General features: G+C 43.6%; 1 protein-coding gene across 3 annotated transcripts in view; it reads left to right on the top strand.

The window, feature by feature from the left end:
• The window catches only part of LOC130296594 (ubiquinol-cytochrome-c reductase complex assembly factor 1), a 145,833-nt gene extending 130,989 nt beyond the window's left edge, over window positions 1–14,844 (top strand). For all 3 annotated transcript variants that reach the window (XM_056548297.1, XM_056548298.1, XM_056548299.1), the window contains exons 8-10: window positions 1–61; window positions 2,415–2,528; window positions 10,794–14,844. The exon at window positions 1–61 is cut by the window's left edge and continues 17 nt beyond it. In XM_056548297.1, coding sequence (XP_056404272.1) covers window positions 1–61; window positions 2,415–2,528; window positions 10,794–10,928 — 310 coding nt within the window. In that variant the 3' untranslated portion in view covers window positions 10,929–14,844. The remainder of the gene's footprint in view (window positions 62–2,414; window positions 2,529–10,793) is intronic.
• Window positions 14,845–17,414: the final 2,570 nt, after the last annotated feature.

Consider the following 17,414-nt stretch of genomic DNA (forward strand, 5'->3'; position numbering starts at 1 on the left):
GAAGAACACAATGAAAGCTTTAACAGAAATATTTTACGCGTCTATATTTGGATATGATGAGGTATGGCATAACACCCAAAACCACCTCCATATACATCATATAATGCCTTATGTTAAAGGGGTACTCCGGTGGAAAATAATTTTTTTTTAGAATCAACTGTTGCCAGAAAGTTTAACAGATTTGTAAATTACTTCAATAAAAAAAATCTAAACCCTTCCAATACTTTTCAGCTGCTGTATGCTCCACAGGAAGTTCCTGTCTATGTCAGGAACTGTCCAGAGCAGGATAGGTTTGCTCCTGTTCTGGACAGTTCCTGACATGGACAGAGGTGTCAGTAGAGAGCACTGTGGTCAGACTTAATAGAAATTCAAAAAGAAAAGAACTTCCTATGGAGCATACAGCAGCTGATAGGTACTGGAAGGATTAAGATTTTTAAATAGAGGTAATTTACAAATATGTTCAACTTTCTGGCACCAGTGGATTTTAAAAAAAAAAAATGTTTTCCAGCGAAGTACCGCTTTAAGACCCTGAACAATGATGAAAAGGAGGTAGGAGAAGTCCACGGCTGTGCGCTCCTCTCCCCACTCTGTCTCTCTGAGGCATTAAAGGGGTACTCCGCTAGAATTATTATTATTTTTTTAAATCAACTGGTGGCAGAAAGTAAAACAGATTTGTAAATTACTTCTATAAAAAAAATCTTAGGTTGCTTCACACTATAAAGTTGCTCCGTTTTAAAGACCCGTTATAATGTCCTGTTAGGAAGACCCTTAAAAACGGCCGTTAAAACGGCCATTACAAAATCCCATTCAAGTCTATAGGGTTTTGTGATAAGCCGTTATCACCCGTTATAGCCCGTTATGAATAACGGACTTTATGTGTGACTAGAGAAAAAAAAGCACAAATTTTTCTCGCGTCAAAAATAACGTCCGTTATTCATAACGGGCTATAACAGGTGATAATGGCTAATCACAAAATCCTATAGACTTGAATGAAAATTTTTAATGGCCATTTATAGTGTGAAAGAAGCCTTAAAGGGGTACTCCGGTGCTTAGACATCTTGTCCCCTATCCAAAGGATAGGGGATAAGATGCCTGATCGCGGTAGTCCCGCCGCTGGGGACCCCCAGGATCATGCATGCTGCACCCCGTTTGTAATCAGTCCCCGGAGCGTGTTCGCTGCAGGTCTGATTACCGTCGACCACAAGGCCGGCGGCGTGTGACGTCACGCCTCCGCCCCCTACGGGAGGGGGCGCATTGAGGGGCGGAGCGTGACATCACACGGGGGCGGGGGCGTGACGTCACACACCGCCGGCCTGTGGTCGTCGGTAATCAGACCCGGAGCGAACACTCAACACCCAGCGGCGGGACTCCCATGATCAGGCATCTTATCCCCTATCCTTTGGATAGGGGATAAAATGTCTAAGCACCGGAGTACCCCTTTAATCCTTCCAGTACTTATCAGCTGCTGTATGCTCCACAGGAAGTTCTTTTCTTTTTGAATTTCCTTTCTCCCTGACCACAATGCTCTCTGCTGACACCACTGTCCAAAGGAACTTTCCAGAGTAGGAGAAGATTCCCATAGCAAACCTCTCCTGCTCTGGACAGTTCCTAAAATGGACAGAGGTGTCAGACAGAAAGGAAATTCAAAAATAAAATAACTTCCTGTGGAGCATGCAGCAGCTGATAAGTACTGGAAGGATTAAGATTTTTAAACAGAGGTAATTTACAAATCTGTTTAACAGTAACCCTTTAATGTCCCCAAAACTTTACATTATGAGTCTGGCCAGGTCATGTGACACAGAGCCAGGAGAGAATGCAAAATTCTGGCTCACGTGAACATTTCAAGTGCAGCGGAAGCCACCAAAATCAATCAGCTCTATGCCCGTGCAGACATGCACCATCCCTATTGACTCTAATGCATTCAGCGCAGAATTTGGCCAAACAAATTAACCAGTTCATTATTTCAACAAAGAACTGAATCCTTAATATCCACTGCGAAAATTCTGCACAGTGCAGCAGAATCCCATTGAAAACAGTGGGAGGCTGCTGCACCATAGTCAGACTTCGCTCAGAAATTCTGTAGTGTGAATGGCTCCTCATAGTCAGAAAATGCAGTGAACCCTAACATGCATTTCGCATGATGATGGGGTTAGTCATAATCATATTCATGCTGTGACATTTTATTGGACGGTAGATTTTGGGGGAAACCTGGAGCTCTATTTTGGATATCTATATTTACTCAGTAGTGTTTTTATATATTCTATATTTTATTATTTAGGGATAACAGATGATTACAAATTGCTGTGGTACTTTAGATTTTTTAAGTATATTGTATTCGGTTCTAAGGGCACAAGTGATCATCATGTTAAGTTGGTGGTAAATATAGATTCAAATACTTTTGTTGTCGCTTCTAGGGGATAATATCTGATGATCGTATTCTTGCCAGTGCGCTTTGGCGCAATCTTTTTAACCTGAAGTGCGATGATCCTCGGCATCTGGAACTAATGGTTGAATATGTGCGCAAGCAGGTAAATCACTTACACCCTCTTATATATTTCCAAAAAATGATTTTAACTGAAATACGAATTGAAGCTTTAGGGTGTATTTACACAGGAGCGCATCCGCAGCGTATTTGACGGCACAGATGCGCTGCTGGCACATACAGAGTTATGGCAGAGCGAGCTCCCTGCTGCTGCTACCGTAGCTCTGTGTGTCTGCTCATCACTGCCGGTGGGAAATCCCAGATACGAGCGGATACACACAGAGCTACGGCAGCAGCAGCAGGTAGATTGCTCTGCCATAACTCTATATGTGCCAGCAGCGCATCCGCAGCGTCAAATACGCTGCGGATGTGCTCTTATGTGAATACGCCCTTAAGGAGGATATGTCCACCTTTTTGGATTTCTTTTTGTTTCATTGTTTCGAATCATTTGGAATAAAAGATGACGCTATATTCTCCATTCAATATTTCCCATAGTTCGGTGTCTGCAGCTCCTAAGCAGAACTATGTCTCTCCATGTTGACGGGCAACAATCCCAGCTGCTTTGATTCTCCATACATTTGTTACATGTTGTATTACATATTTGTCATTTAAATTAGTGTAATTCAGGGACTTAACCCCTTAACGACCACGCATGTATATTTAGGTCCATGGCCGTCTCCAGTTATGTGAAGCGCGCTCAGGAGCTGAGTGCGCTCCGTACCTGCTGGGTACCGGTTGCTATCAGCGGCTAATAACCCGCGGCTAACACCGGACATCGCCGATCGGGCTGATGTCTGGTATTAACCCTTTAGACACCGCGATCAAAGTTGATTGATTGCGGCGTCTAAACCGGGAGAAAATACTGCCAGTTATCTCAGGGGGGCTGTTCGGGACCACCGCGGTGAAATCGCAGCATCCCGAACAGCTGAGAGTGACCAGCTTCGGGACCCTCATGATCAGACATCTTATCCCCTATCCTTTTGATAGAAGATGAGATGTCTAGAGACGGAGTAGCCCTTAAGAAATAAGAGGTCAAGATGGAACCCGAAACAGTTCCTCAAAAGACCCAAATAAGGGTCCTAAGAATTGCCAAGACAAAGCAATACATGAATGGAGGGGGCGTCATGTCTCTGGCCGCCAAAACCCAGCATTCTAAACATACTGTTTAGAATGCCTGGTGCTGCACGGAGATCTCGGGGGGGTCCCTGTGATCAGACATCTTATCCCCTATCCTTTGGATAGGGGATAAGATATCTGTGGACGGAGTCCCCCCTTTAAAGGGGTACTCTGCTGCTCAGCATTTGGAACAAACTGTTCCGAACGCTCGAGCCAGCGAAGGGAGTTTGTGACGTCCTAGCCCTGCCCCCTCATGATGTCACGTCCCGCCCCCACAATGCAAGTCTATGGGAGGGGGCGTGACGCCCCCTCCCATAGACTTGCATTGAGGGGGCGGGGTGTGACGTCATGAGGGGGCAGGGCTAGGACGTCACGAGCTCCCGGCTGCGCAGCGGAGTACCCCTTTAAGTAGATGGGGACTTTCGACACGAGATAATGTTCCATGTAAAGCCCATATATCAGCTGCTCATTCTGGTAGTGAACAATGGGAGACATTTGTAAAGTCCGTTTATCATGTTTTCATATAAAGCAGCTGGTCCCGCTCACAGCGGACTATTAGATAGATCTTAAGTCTTTCTCAGTGTTTTATTGTGCAGACACATTACACATATAGTTGGCATGCAGTAAACAACCCACTAGGGGCATTTCTTCATAATGTCTAGTGTGTTATTGCTAGCATATGGATGTGCCGAGGACGCAGGAGAGGCTTGTGCGCTGCCCTCGCCGAGGCTTTGCGAAGCCGATCTTGCGTTTCCAGCCTCAGTGTCTTCTGTGGTACGGTCTTTGGAGCTAGACTGAAACTTGTTAAACGAAATAAACACCACTGTGACATGCTTAATAATCCTTCAATTCCAAAGAATGTTTTAGTGTTTAGTCTCGTGTGGATTTTGTAGGTCCTTCTAAGGTTTGGTTTTAATGATGTCTTTTTCTGCATGCACTGAACTGTACGGGTCTGGAGAAACACCTGTGCGTTACGTAATCCTTTCCCCAATGACTCCATCCTCCTTTCATAGATTCTGCAAGATATTTACCAAAATATATACGTAGATTGAAGGAGTAATGCTGGTTAACCCTCCCCGGTCAAAGTCATGGCAAGTTGGGCCATCAGATCTTCTTCTACCTTCAAGAAGAACACGAGTCGTTGGGTTCTTCGAAAAGATTTTTTTGGAAATCCATTAAGAAATAACATGTGAAGTTTTATTTTCCCCAAAGTTTTTTTTCTTTTTTTTTTTTCTTTTTCGTAGCACAAGGTATTCATTATGGATTATGTGAGAACAGCCGTGTTAACAAGTACGGGACAGGCAGGAGAGTAGATTGAATTTTTCTTTTTTTTTTCCTTTTTTTTTTTACTTTCCCTCTAACATGTCATTGTTTATTCAGCTGGTCCGTGTTCCTGCCACTCTGCGAGCTGGTGCTTTTGCTGGCTGAACACAGGCCAAGCATGGTGAAAACAGTTCCCAGACCTTCGGGACACTCCATGTATGCTAAGCAGTGTTATTCTACCAGACGTCTTCCAGAGACGCAGTGTAGTTCACGCGCACCTTGCGGACATGAGTTGTTGAGTTGGTTGGGTGAAAGTTGATTCCAGTAGATTTGCCGCCAGTCCATACTTTTCTTGCATATACACCTAGTAGTAAATGTAGAATTTTGTGGTGGGCTGGTAGTAGAACTCTGTGGCAGAAAAGCAGCCGGTAATACGGTAGCCACTGCATTGCAGCCAGTGCCCTCCTATGACTATGTAACACGTTTCACCGCACTCAGGTGGCTTCATCAGGCATCGATGCCTGATGAAGCCGCCTGAATCAGCTGAAACGCGTTGCATTTGAATAAAATATCTTTTACTCACCGGACGTGTCCGATCTTGGTCAGCGCCGACACCCTTCCCCCCCCACCGCCCCTTGGAAGTCCTCACCTGTTGAATATTGCCTAGGTCGGGGAGGCTGCAGACCAGATGTACTCTCTCCACGCAGACCATTGTTGTGTGTGAGTTCACACAACCGCCTTCAGCAAGGTTTTTTTTACCACTTTAAATTGGACCCTGGAGTGGCGGTTTTACGCTATGGAGCGCTCTTCTTTCTTGTTTTAGCTCCTATGACTATGGACACAAAAAGTTAAAGAATAGTATGTAGGTCTTTTTTTTTTCTTCTAGGCTTAAAGGGGTATTCCGGCTTTATACATCTTATCCCCTATCCAAAGGATGGGGCATAAGATACATGATCGCAGGGGTCCCGCCGCTGGGAACCTCCGCAATTTCGGTGCAGCCCCCAGCATTCTGTGCCGGGTGCTGCCTCCGAGACTGGGACAGGACTGCACGGCCACGCCCCCTCCATTCATGTCTATGGGAGGGGGCGTGACGCCCCCTCCCATAGACATGAATGGAGGGGGCGTGGCATGATGTCACTAGGGGGAGTGGCCGTGACATCACATCCCAGTCTCGGAGGCAGCGCCCGGCACAGAATGCTGGTGGCTGCACAGAGATCGCAGGGGTCTTCAGAAGCTGGGACTAAGGGAATAAGATGTATAAAGCCGGAATACCCCTTTATTGTTTTTTTTGTCTTTTTAGAGGGCCACAGCAAAATCACATAAGATCTGCACAAATTGTAACTTTCTGCAGTAATTGTAAATTGCATGCAGTTGTTGGAACCACAAGGAATAAATACAACTAGAAATGAGCGAACGTACACTAAATTAGATTCGTCACGAACTTCTCGGCTCGGCAGTTGATGACTTATCCTGCTTAAATTAGTTTAGCTTTCAGGTGCTCCCGTGAGCTGGAAAAGGTGGAAACAGTCCTAGGAGACTCTTTCCTAGGACTGTATCCACCTTTTCCAGCCCACCGGAGCACCTGAAGGCTGAACTAATTTACGCAGGATAAGTCATCAACTGCCGAGCCGAGAAGTTCGTGACGAATCGAATTTACTGTAAGTTCGCTCATCTCTAAATACAGCGTAGAGCAGATGTCCCCGACCTTATGTAGGTCACAGGCAACATTGAGGAGAATGATCAATCCAATGGAGGAAAAAAATAGATGCTTCAACAGCACTAACCTGGGGGATAGGGAAATAGTAACAGACAATAAAATAATAAAACAGGTTTATGTTAGTGGACAACTCGTTTCAAGGGGATAGTATGCCTCTTCATCAGGGGAGCACTCCCGGAATATTTTTATTTTTTATTGCTTATATAGTGCAGCATGGGCTATTAATAGAAAATAAGGTTCTTGTGTATGCCTCGTGCTTACCTGTTTTAGCTAATGTGGCAGAAATTGGTTTTTAGCCACAATTATTCCTATTTCAGAACAGAAATTTTTTATTTTTTTTTATGCTGCCTAAGTTTCCTATGAATCCCTGCTGTTCACCTAATAAGACCAATGTAATTACCGGGCTAGACTCCAGCAACCAGAAGCCCAAACTGTTGAGATTAATAAGTGGGTTGGGGGTCAGTTCACACACTGTGTTTTCTTATATAAAGTGCCTTTTTTAGAGAAATAGTGATGTGACCTTTAACCGCTATTGCAGTCTTCAGACTCTGCATTTTTACTGCATTTTTGACAGGTTGTTGCCAGAAAAAAGACACGTCATTATCACAATTTTCGCAATTGTGTTGAATAGCACGTTTAAAAAAATAAAAATAAAAAAAATCACACCACAAACAGGAAAAATAAAATAAAACATGTGAACATAGCATTAGGAGAGAAATATAAATGTTATATATTCTGATCCTGTAGAGATAGCAGCAGCATACAGAGCTGGGTGGGGAGGGGTCTAGAAGGATATAGAAGGATCACCTTCCAGCAACTTCACCATATGTGACCTGTTTAGTAAATGGGTTATGTAGCTGTGCAGCCCTCTATTCCTACCCCAACCAGCACCGAGGTATATAGATTGTCCCCAGTAGTTTACCCTTGATGGGCTTAGTATAAGAGTCCCTTCATGTTTAAAATGACTTCGTTTAGAGTCCGTGTGGAGGTCTGATGAGGTTCCGAACACTTTTTAGGTTTCATAATGATATTTGCGTAACTACGTGCTGAAATGGCTGAATAAATCGGGATAGTGCGGCATACATGGAAATATATTGACCTGGCAGCTTAAGCATTTAGGAAACATTAATACTAACAATCTGAGCCTGACTACAAATTAGAAAGAGTTACTGAAAATATTAATGTTTACATGTCGCACCTCTTCTGCGGTGCTCTCTTGTGGAAACGCTTAGATGTCCTGAAGGATAAATAGGATCTGGAGGAGCCGTGAGTAGGTGAATGCTCAGCGATCTGATATGTGCCAAGCGGACGGTTGTTGGATGAAAAACAAGTTGCTCAGAGTCACGGAGATGTGACATTAACTGTAGGGTTCTCTTCACCGAGACAACGTAACACGAAACGCCCCTACTTTTATAATTTATCAAAAAAAAATCTCTCAAAACAGTCTTTTTTAATAAATTTTTTTCCTTAACAGTCTCTTTTTTTTTTTTTAAACCTTTCTAGCCATCTTAAAGGGGTACTCCGCTGCTCAGTGTTTGGAACAAACTGTTCTGAAGGCTGGAGCCAGTGCCGGGAGCTCGTGATAGCCCCGCCCCCTCATGCAGTCACGTCCCGCCCCCTCAATGCAAGTCTATGGGAGGGGGCGTGACGTCTGTCACGCCCTCTCCCATAGACTTGCATTGAGGGGGCGGAGTGTGACGGCATGAGGGGGCTATGACGTCACGAGCTCCCGGGGCCGGCTGCAGCCTTCAGAACGGTTTGTTCCAAACGCTGAGCAGCGGAGTACCCCTTTAAATTCTCAAAGCTATTTGAATGTTACTTAACTGACTGGGGGGTGATGTCAAAATAATAAATGATACTTACCTAACACCCCCCTCTCCTTCCCACACCCCAGCTGCCCCACTCAGCCAATCACTGATTGATGCAGGACACCACTGCAACCAGTGATTGGATAAAGGAGGCAGGGACAAGAAGAAGTATTGAGAAGCAGAAACTGAAAGGGTGGGAAATGCAACCGTGATGAGTTGATGTAGGTAAGTATCACTTTTTTTTTTTAACTTTTGCATCACCCCCAGTCATATCTAAAAAAAAAAAAAAAAAAAAAAAAAATGTAATAAAATTATCCGCCGACAACAACTTGACAAACAATTTGTCTAAAATCATGTGTCTTTAGGACACACAAAATTAAGAACTTACTGTTATTAAATAGCCTGGGGTACCCTGATCACACATCTTTTTACAGTTTCTTGGGCGGGAATTTAAATTTAGTAATGGGAGTGAGTATAAGGTGATGAGTGGGATTATATAGTTAGGGGGTGTGTATTGGGTATACATGTTGTAGGTGAGAGTGAGAAGTTTAAATTGTATTTTATAGTGATTGAGCATCAGTGTAGTGACCGGCACAGGAGGGAGGGATTAGTGTAGTGACTGGCACAGGAGGGAGGGATCGGTGTAGTGACTGGCACAGGAGGGAGGGATCGGTGTAGTGACTGGCACAGGAGGGAGGGATCGGCGTAGTGACTGGCACTGGAGGGAGAGATCGGTGTAGTGACTGGCAAAGGAGGGAGGGATCGGTGTAGTGACTGGCACAGGAGGGAGGGATCGGTGTAGTGACTGGCACAGGAGGGAGGGATCTGTGTAGTGACTGGCAAAGGATGGAGGGATCGGTGTAGTGACTGGCACAGGAGGGAGGGATCGGTGTAGTGACTGGCACAGGAGGGAGGGATCGGTGTAGTGACTGGCACAGGAGGGAGGGATCGATGTAGTGACTTGAACAGGAGGGAGGGATCGGTGTAGTTCTGGCACAGGAGGGAGGGATCGGTGTAGTGACTGGCACAGGAGGGAGGGATCGGTGTAGTGACTGGCACAGGAGGGAGGGATCGGTGTAGTGACTGGCACAGGAGGGAGGGATCGGTGTAGTGACTGGCACAGGAGGGAGGGATCGGTGTAGTGACTGGCACAGGAGGGAGGGATCGGTGTAGTGACTGGCACAGGAGGGAGGGATCGGTGTAGTGACTGGCACAGGAGGGAGGGATCAGTGTAGTGACTGGCACAGGAGGGAGGGATCAGTGTAGTGACTGGCACAGGAGGGAGGGATCGGTGTAGTGACTGGCACAGGAGGGAGGGATCGGTGTAGTGACTGGCACAGGAGGGAGGGATCGGTGTAGTGACTGGCACAGGAGGGAGGGATCGGTGTAGTGACTGGCACAGGAGGGAGGGATCAGTGTAGTGACTGGCACAGGAGGGAGGGATCAGTGTAGTGACTGGCACAGGAGGGAGGGATCGGTGTAGTGACTGGCACAGGAGGGAGCCATTTCTGTAGTGACTGGCACAGAGGGGAGGCATTGGTGCAGTGACTGGCATAAAGGAAGGCATCTTACTGTGACTTTCACAAGGGAGAGGCATCTGTACAGTGACTGGCACAAGAGGGAGGCCGGTGTATTGACTGACACTGGGGGAGGAACCTGTTGAATGGTTGGACAGAAAGAGGAGTCTGGTCTAAAGAGTGTACTGGGAAGTGTAAAGTTTCGAGAATGGCAGACTATTTTTAAAGATAATAGTACTCAAGATGGGAATCTGTGCAAAAATTTAAGTTTTAGTTGTTTCCACAGTTAAAAAAAAAAAAAAAAAAAACTCTGTATGTTTTTGAGGTGCAGATGGCATGAACATGTGAGTGAATATAGGGAGCCAAAGACAGATCAGCGTCTGACACCTCTGTCCATTTTAGGAACTGTCCAGAGCAGGATAGGTTTGCTATGGGGATTTGCTCCTATTCTGGACAGTTCCTAAAATGGACAGAGGTGTCAGCAGAGAGCACTGTGGTCAGACAGAAAGGAAATTCAAAAAGAAAAGAACTTCCTCCGGAACATGCAGCAGCTGATAAGTACTGGAAGGGTTAACATTTTTAATTAGAAGTAATTTACAAATCTGTTTAACTTTCTGGCACCAGTTGATATAAAAAAATTTTTTTCTAGTGGAGTACCCCTTTAAATAGTGGCATTTATTTGACTTTTGATTAGAATTTTCATACATTCAATTCTTGTGGGATCTGTTTAGTTTTTGTGCCCTTTTTGACAGCGTTTTTGGCCAGAAATGTTCATACCAAACATATTTATCATTTGTGTTGCAGGTAAAAAATTTAAAAAACATTTTATTGCTGACACTTTTACTCTTATGTGTGAAATCACCCATTTTCTTTACTTATTCTTTTTTTAGATGCAATACCTGGATTCACTAAACGGAGAAGATCTTCTCTTAACTGGTGAAGTAGCTTGGCGGCCTCTTGTGGAGAGTGATCCTCAAAGCATTCTAAAGACAACTCCCCCCACATACAATGATGAAGGACTTTAAAATGCTCGATGGGTGTCTCTATAAGAAAGCACATTGTGTCTCTAGCCCTAAAGGCCATCAAAAAAGAATGGTTTGTGGAAAATTATTAAAAATAAAGAACCCGTTTTTTTTTTATATATATATATATATGTTTAGTGGATTGGTTTACATAAATTTCAGGGAATAGATTAAAGGGGTATTCCGGCTTTATACATCTTATCCCCTATCCAAAGGATAGAGGATAAGATGTATGATCGCAGGGGAACCCCCGCGATCTCTGTGCAGCCCCCGGCATTCTGTGCCGGGTGCTGCCTAAGAGACGGGGACGTGACGTCACGACCACACCCCCTCCATTCATGTCTATGGGAAGGGGGTGTGACATGGCGTCATTAGGGGTGTGGCCGTGACATCCCATCCCTGTCTCGGAGGCAGCATCCGATGCAGAATGCCGGGGGCTGCCTAAGAGACGCGGACGTGACGTCACGACCACACCCCCTCCATTCATGTCTATGGGAGGGGGCGTGACTGCCGTCACGCCCCCTCCCATAGACATGAACGGAGGGGGGTGTGACATGGCGTCATTAGGGGTGTGGCCGTGACATCACATCCCTGTCTCGGAGGCAGCACCCGACACAGAATGCCGGGGGCTGCACCGAGATCGTGGGGGTCCCCATCGGCGGGACCCCTGCGATCATACATCTTATCCTCTATCCTTTGGATAGGGAATTAGATGTATGAAGCCGGAATACTCCTTTAACATACTGTGGACTCGCCAGCAGAGTCTCTTCTTCTCTTTGCCCACTCGAGTCAGTGCGTGGTATACTATGCAATCTCCATCATAGCCGATGGTGTTTCATATTCTGGCACATTTTTTCACTCCATAACACTGTGACCGATACAGTTTACTCTTCATCCTGAACTGACATAGATATATAGTTTGACATCCTATATTATTCAGATGGCCTATTTTTGGGGGGGACCTTTAAATGTTGACGGTTGTATTACTTTTATATAGAATATTGGTTTCTACTGTTGGAATAAATTTTAACGTTCAGGCGTTTCGTCGCTCATTTTTCTGTTTTGAGGATGATGTCTGAAACTGTAATTGTCTTCCTCTGAGACACTGGAAACTTCGAAGTCCTTCTGCAGACGCCTAGTCTACTGGTCCAGATGGAGAATCCTTATTAGGACTTATTAGGGCTCGCACCATTGTTACATGCTGTTTATTGTTGTACTGTTTCATGTGGCCAATGGAACAAAGGGTGTCCTCAAGCATAAGGACCCAGCACAAATTCAACCTGCGTACTCTCTATAGTTATGCCACAAGGTAAGGCTATGTTCACATTCGTTTCTGCTTTATATTTGCTGTAGGCTAATGACCCCGTTTAATCAGGTGGCCTTGCCTTTGACAGTATATGCTCAGAAATGGATCGAACATAGGCACTAATAGATATTGTTCAGTCCATTGAAGTGAGTAGAGATCGGATACTCAGTAGTATATGTTGGCATACCGGTATATACTGTGAACGTTTTGCCTTTATGAAGTGTGAACTTACCCTAACCGAGAGTATTACCTTCCTCTAGACTATATGGTGAGTGGGGTGAACTGTGTATGAAGAAAAATGTAATGTTTCTAACTCCCCTGAGGAGAAGCTGCAGAAAATATATTTCCAAACTGGGTGACCAATCTCTATGAAAAAGATCAAATTAGTTTTTCGAGCAAGGTAGACCCAACTGGATGGTGTTCTTGGCCTTTTGATCTTCTGAACGTACAAAGCTGTGTCAAAGCCGTGGGACCCTGTGTGTTACTATGCTATCATTGTTAGATTCTAATAGTATTTTTTATTACCTGACTCTTGCACAGCCTCCCATACATGGGGTATAAAAAGGCGACATATTTGCTTTGTTGGTGTCTGGTCGAGGAGGACTATAGACTTTCCATATGCTGAAGAGCGGCCGGTCTCCGACCTTTGGCTCTGCAACCGTAGACTATACAATCCATGTTGGGTGTGCATGACTTTGAATTTGCTAGAAAACATTTACATGAAAACTGTGAACAAATTTAATAAGGGTAGGGTCTCGCAAAGCATGGTGGCCGAGATGTGGACCTGGTGCCATTGGAAACCATATGGGCACACGGTTCGGTAACCATATGGGCACACTCTTTGGTAACCATATGGGCACACTGCTCGGTAACCATATGGGCACACTGTTGGGTACTTCTTTTTATTTATTGGTCGTAAATAATCGGACCCTTGCTGTGCAATTCTGCTTAAGGTAAACAGCAAAGCCACACGGCCATTAACATAGAACAATAGGAAACCATGCAGAACAGTGCGTCCATGTGGTTTTAAGGCCCCATAAGATCTGTACAGTATTCACTGTTTTACAATAATGCTTATTAATGAAAGCCATGACCTCAAACCTCAAAAAGGGCATTTCTAAGATGATATAATAGTGGGTGCACTTAGTGTCTCCTGGGGGCCTGAAAGGTGACAAATAATACATAGACATTTAGCACTACCACCACTTTTCAAGCAAGAAATAGTGTTTACCTCCTTAAGGGTCATGTAATGTCTCAGCAAAGTGACATGCCCTACATCAGTGCTCTTCAATCTGTAGACCTCCAGATATTGCTAAAAAATACAATACATATATACATTACAATCTGCAGGTATCATGTCATAGAGCAGGAGGAGCTGAGCAGATGATATATACAATACAGTACAATCTGCAGGTATCATGTTATAGAGCAGGAGGAGCTGAGCAGAGGATATATACAATACAGTACAATCTGCAGTTATCATGTCATAGAGCAGGAGGAGCTGAGCAGATGATATATACAATACAGTACAATCTGCAGGTATCATGTTATAGAGCAGAAGGAGATGAGCAGATGATATATATACAATACAGTACAATCTGCAGGAATCATGTTATAGAGCAGGAGGAGCTGAGCAGATGATATATACAATACAGTACAATCTGCAGGTATCAGGTTAAAGAGCAGGAGGAGCTGAGCAGATGATATATACAATACAGTACAATCTGCAGGTATCAGGTTAAAGAGCAGGAGGAGCTGAGCAGATGATATATACAATACAGTACAATCTGCAGGTATCAGGTTAAAGAGCAGGAGGAGCTGAGCAGATGATATATACAATACAGTACAATCTGCAGGTATCATGTTATAGAGCAGGAGGAGCTGAGCAGATGATATATACAATACAGTACAATCTGCAGACCTCATGTTATAGAGCAGGAGGAGCTGAGCAGATGATATATACAATGCAGTACAATCTGCAGACCTCATGTTATAGAGCAGGAGGAGCTGAGCAGATGATATATACAATACAGTACAATCTGCAGGTATCAGGTTAAAGAGCAGGAGGAGCTGAGCAGATGATATATACAATACAGTACAGCTATCTCGGCATCTCAGTAGGACCCCCCCCCCCCCCCCCCCTGGACTTCTTAACTCAGAATAAGCAGGTATTTAAATAAGTAAGTTATAATTCATACTAAATCTTTTTTTATAAGAAAAACTATATATCTGCTCAGCTCCTCCTGCTCTATACCATAATGTTGATAAATGGAATAGCATTTTCATGTTGACAGGTTTCCTTTAAGGATAGATCCCCTATTACAATAATGGGGAAGATCATTGTGTATTTCTAATGTGAAAGGTATATTTTCTATTAATTAGTAGGATTACTCGATAGCCAAAGGATCTGCTGGGTCACTAGGAATCCACTCAAGTACTTTTCTTTCTGGGTATTTCTGTATGTTTTGTTTAGATGTTATAGAAGTGATATATTTGGTTATTCAATAACTTATATAATTACACTGTAAAACATTAACGTATTAAGGGTAAAGTGTGGTACAAATAAATATATATAAAGTCTATAGAACAAATATTTTGGGAAAGTGATGTACATTACCAAGTAAGTGAGCACGTTACAGACTCCTGTTCACCCACACTATAATCCCATGTACTGGGTCTAGTGTGGGGGAACTTACTGACAGTTTTCCTTTAAACATTGAAAAGTTGATATGTAAGTATTTGTATGTGTTCAATAAATACTTGTAATAAAAAGAGTCTGTCTGTCTGTCATGTTGGATTCATATGATCATGTAGAATCCGTTATCCCTCTACTGGCACTTTTGCTGACCCAGTGTTTCTATATAAAGGGGTACTCCGCCTATCCCGCCACTGGGACCCTAGTTTTAACCCCTTAAGGACCAGGCCATTTTACACCTCAGGACCAGAGCGTTTTTTGCACATCTGACCACTGTCACTTTAAACATTAATAACACCGGAATGCTTTTAGTTATCATTCTGATTCCGAGATTGTTTTTTCGTGACATATTCTACTTTAACATAGCGGTAACATTTTATGGTAACTTGCATCCTTTCTTGGTGAAAAATCCCCAAATTTGATGAAAAATTTGAAAAATTTGCATTTTTCTAACTTTGAAGCTCTCTGCTTGTAAGGAAAATGGATATTCCAAATAAAAAAAATTTGATTCACATATACAATATGTCTACTTTATGTTTGCATCATAAAATTTATGAGTTTTTACTTTTGGAAGACACCAGAGGGCTTCAAAGTTCAGCAGCAATTTTCCAATTTTTCACAAAATTTTCAAACTCACTATTTTTCAGGGACCAGTTCAGGTTTGAAGTGGATTTGAAGGGTCTTCATATTAGAAATACCCCATAAATGACCCCATTATAAAAACTACACCGCCCAAAGTATTCAAAATGACAATCAGTCAGCGTTTTAACCCTTTAGGTGTTTCACAGGAATAGCAACAAAGTGAAGGAGAAAATTCACAATCTTCATTTTTTACACTCGCATGTTCTTGTAGACCCAATTTTTTTATTTTTACAAGGGGTAAAAGGAGAAAATGTATACTTGTATTTGTAGCCCAATTTCTCTCGAGTAAGCACATACCTCATATGTCTATGTAAATTGTTCGGCGGGCGCAGTAGAGGGCTCAGAAGCGAAGGAGCGACAAGGGGATTTTGGAGAGTACGTTTTTCTGAAATGGTTTTTGGGGGGCATGTTGCATTTAGGAAGCCCCTATGGTGCCAGAACAGCAAAAAAAAAACCACATGCCATACCATTTTGGAAACTAGACCCCTTGAGGAACGTAACAAGGAATTAAGTGAGCCTTAATACCCCAAAGGTGTTTCACGACTTTTCCATATGTAAAAAAAAATATTTTTTTTTCACTAAAATGTGTGTTTCCCCCCAAATTTCACATTTTTGCAAGGGTTAATAGCAGAAAAGACCCCCCAAAATTTGTAACCCCATCTCTTCTGAGTATGGAGGTACCCCATAAGTTGACCTGAAGTGCACTACGGGTGAACTACAATGCTCAGAAGAGAAGGAGTCATATTTGGCTTTTTGAGAGCAAATTTTGCTCGGGGGGCATGTCGCATTTAGGAAGCCCCTATGGTGCCAGAACAGCAAAAAAAAAAAACACATGGCATACCATTTTGGAAACTAGACCCCTTGAGGAACGTAACAAGGAATAAAGCGAGCCTTAATACCCCACAGGGGTTTCACGACTTTTGCATATGTAAAAAAAAAAAAAAAAAAATTTCACTAAAATGTTTGTTTCCCCCCAAATTTCACATTTTTGTAAGGGTTAATAGCAGAAAAGACCCCCCAAAATTTGTAACCCCATCTCTTCTGAGTATGGAAATACCCCATGTGTGGACGTCAAGTGCTCTGCTGGCGCACTACAATGCTCAGAAGAGAAGGAGCGCCATTGAGCTTTTGGGAAAAAAATTGTTTGGAATGGAAGTCAGGGGCCATGTGCGTTTACAAAGCCCCCCGTGGTGCCAGAACAGTGGAACCCCCCACATGTGACCCTATTTTGGAAACTACACCCCTCACAGAATTTAATAAGGGGTGCAGTGAGTATTTACACCCCACTGGCGTTTGACAGATCTTTGGAACAGTGGGCTGTGCAAATGAAAAATAAAATTTTTCATTTTCACGGACCACTGTTCCAAAAATCTGTCAGACACCTGTGGGGCGTAAATGCTCACTGTACCCCTTATTACATTCCGTGAGGGGTGTAGTTTCCAAAATGGGGTCACATGTGGGTATTTTTTTGGGGGGTTTATGTCAGAACCGCTGTAAAATCAGCCACCCCTGTGCAAATCACCAATTTAGACCTCAAATGTACATGGTGCACTCTCACTCCTGAGCCTTGTTATGCGCCCACAGAGCATTTTACACCCACATATGGGGTATTTCTATACTCAGGAGAAATTGCGTTACAAATTTTGGGGGTCTTTGTTTCCTTTTAACTCTTGTGAAAATAAAAAGTAAAGGGCAACACCGGCATGTTAGTGTAATTTTTTTTATTTTTTTACACTAACAAGCTGGTGTAGCCCCAACTTTTCCTTTTCCTAAGGGGTAAAAGGAGAAAAAGCCCCCCAAAATTAGTAGTGCAATTTCTCCCGAGTACGGAGATACCCCATATGTG

The sequence above is a fragment of the Hyla sarda genome, chromosome 12 (genome assembly GCF_029499605.1).
Source record: "Hyla sarda isolate aHylSar1 chromosome 12, aHylSar1.hap1, whole genome shotgun sequence".
NCBI lineage: Eukaryota > Metazoa > Chordata > Amphibia > Anura > Hylidae > Hyla > Hyla sarda.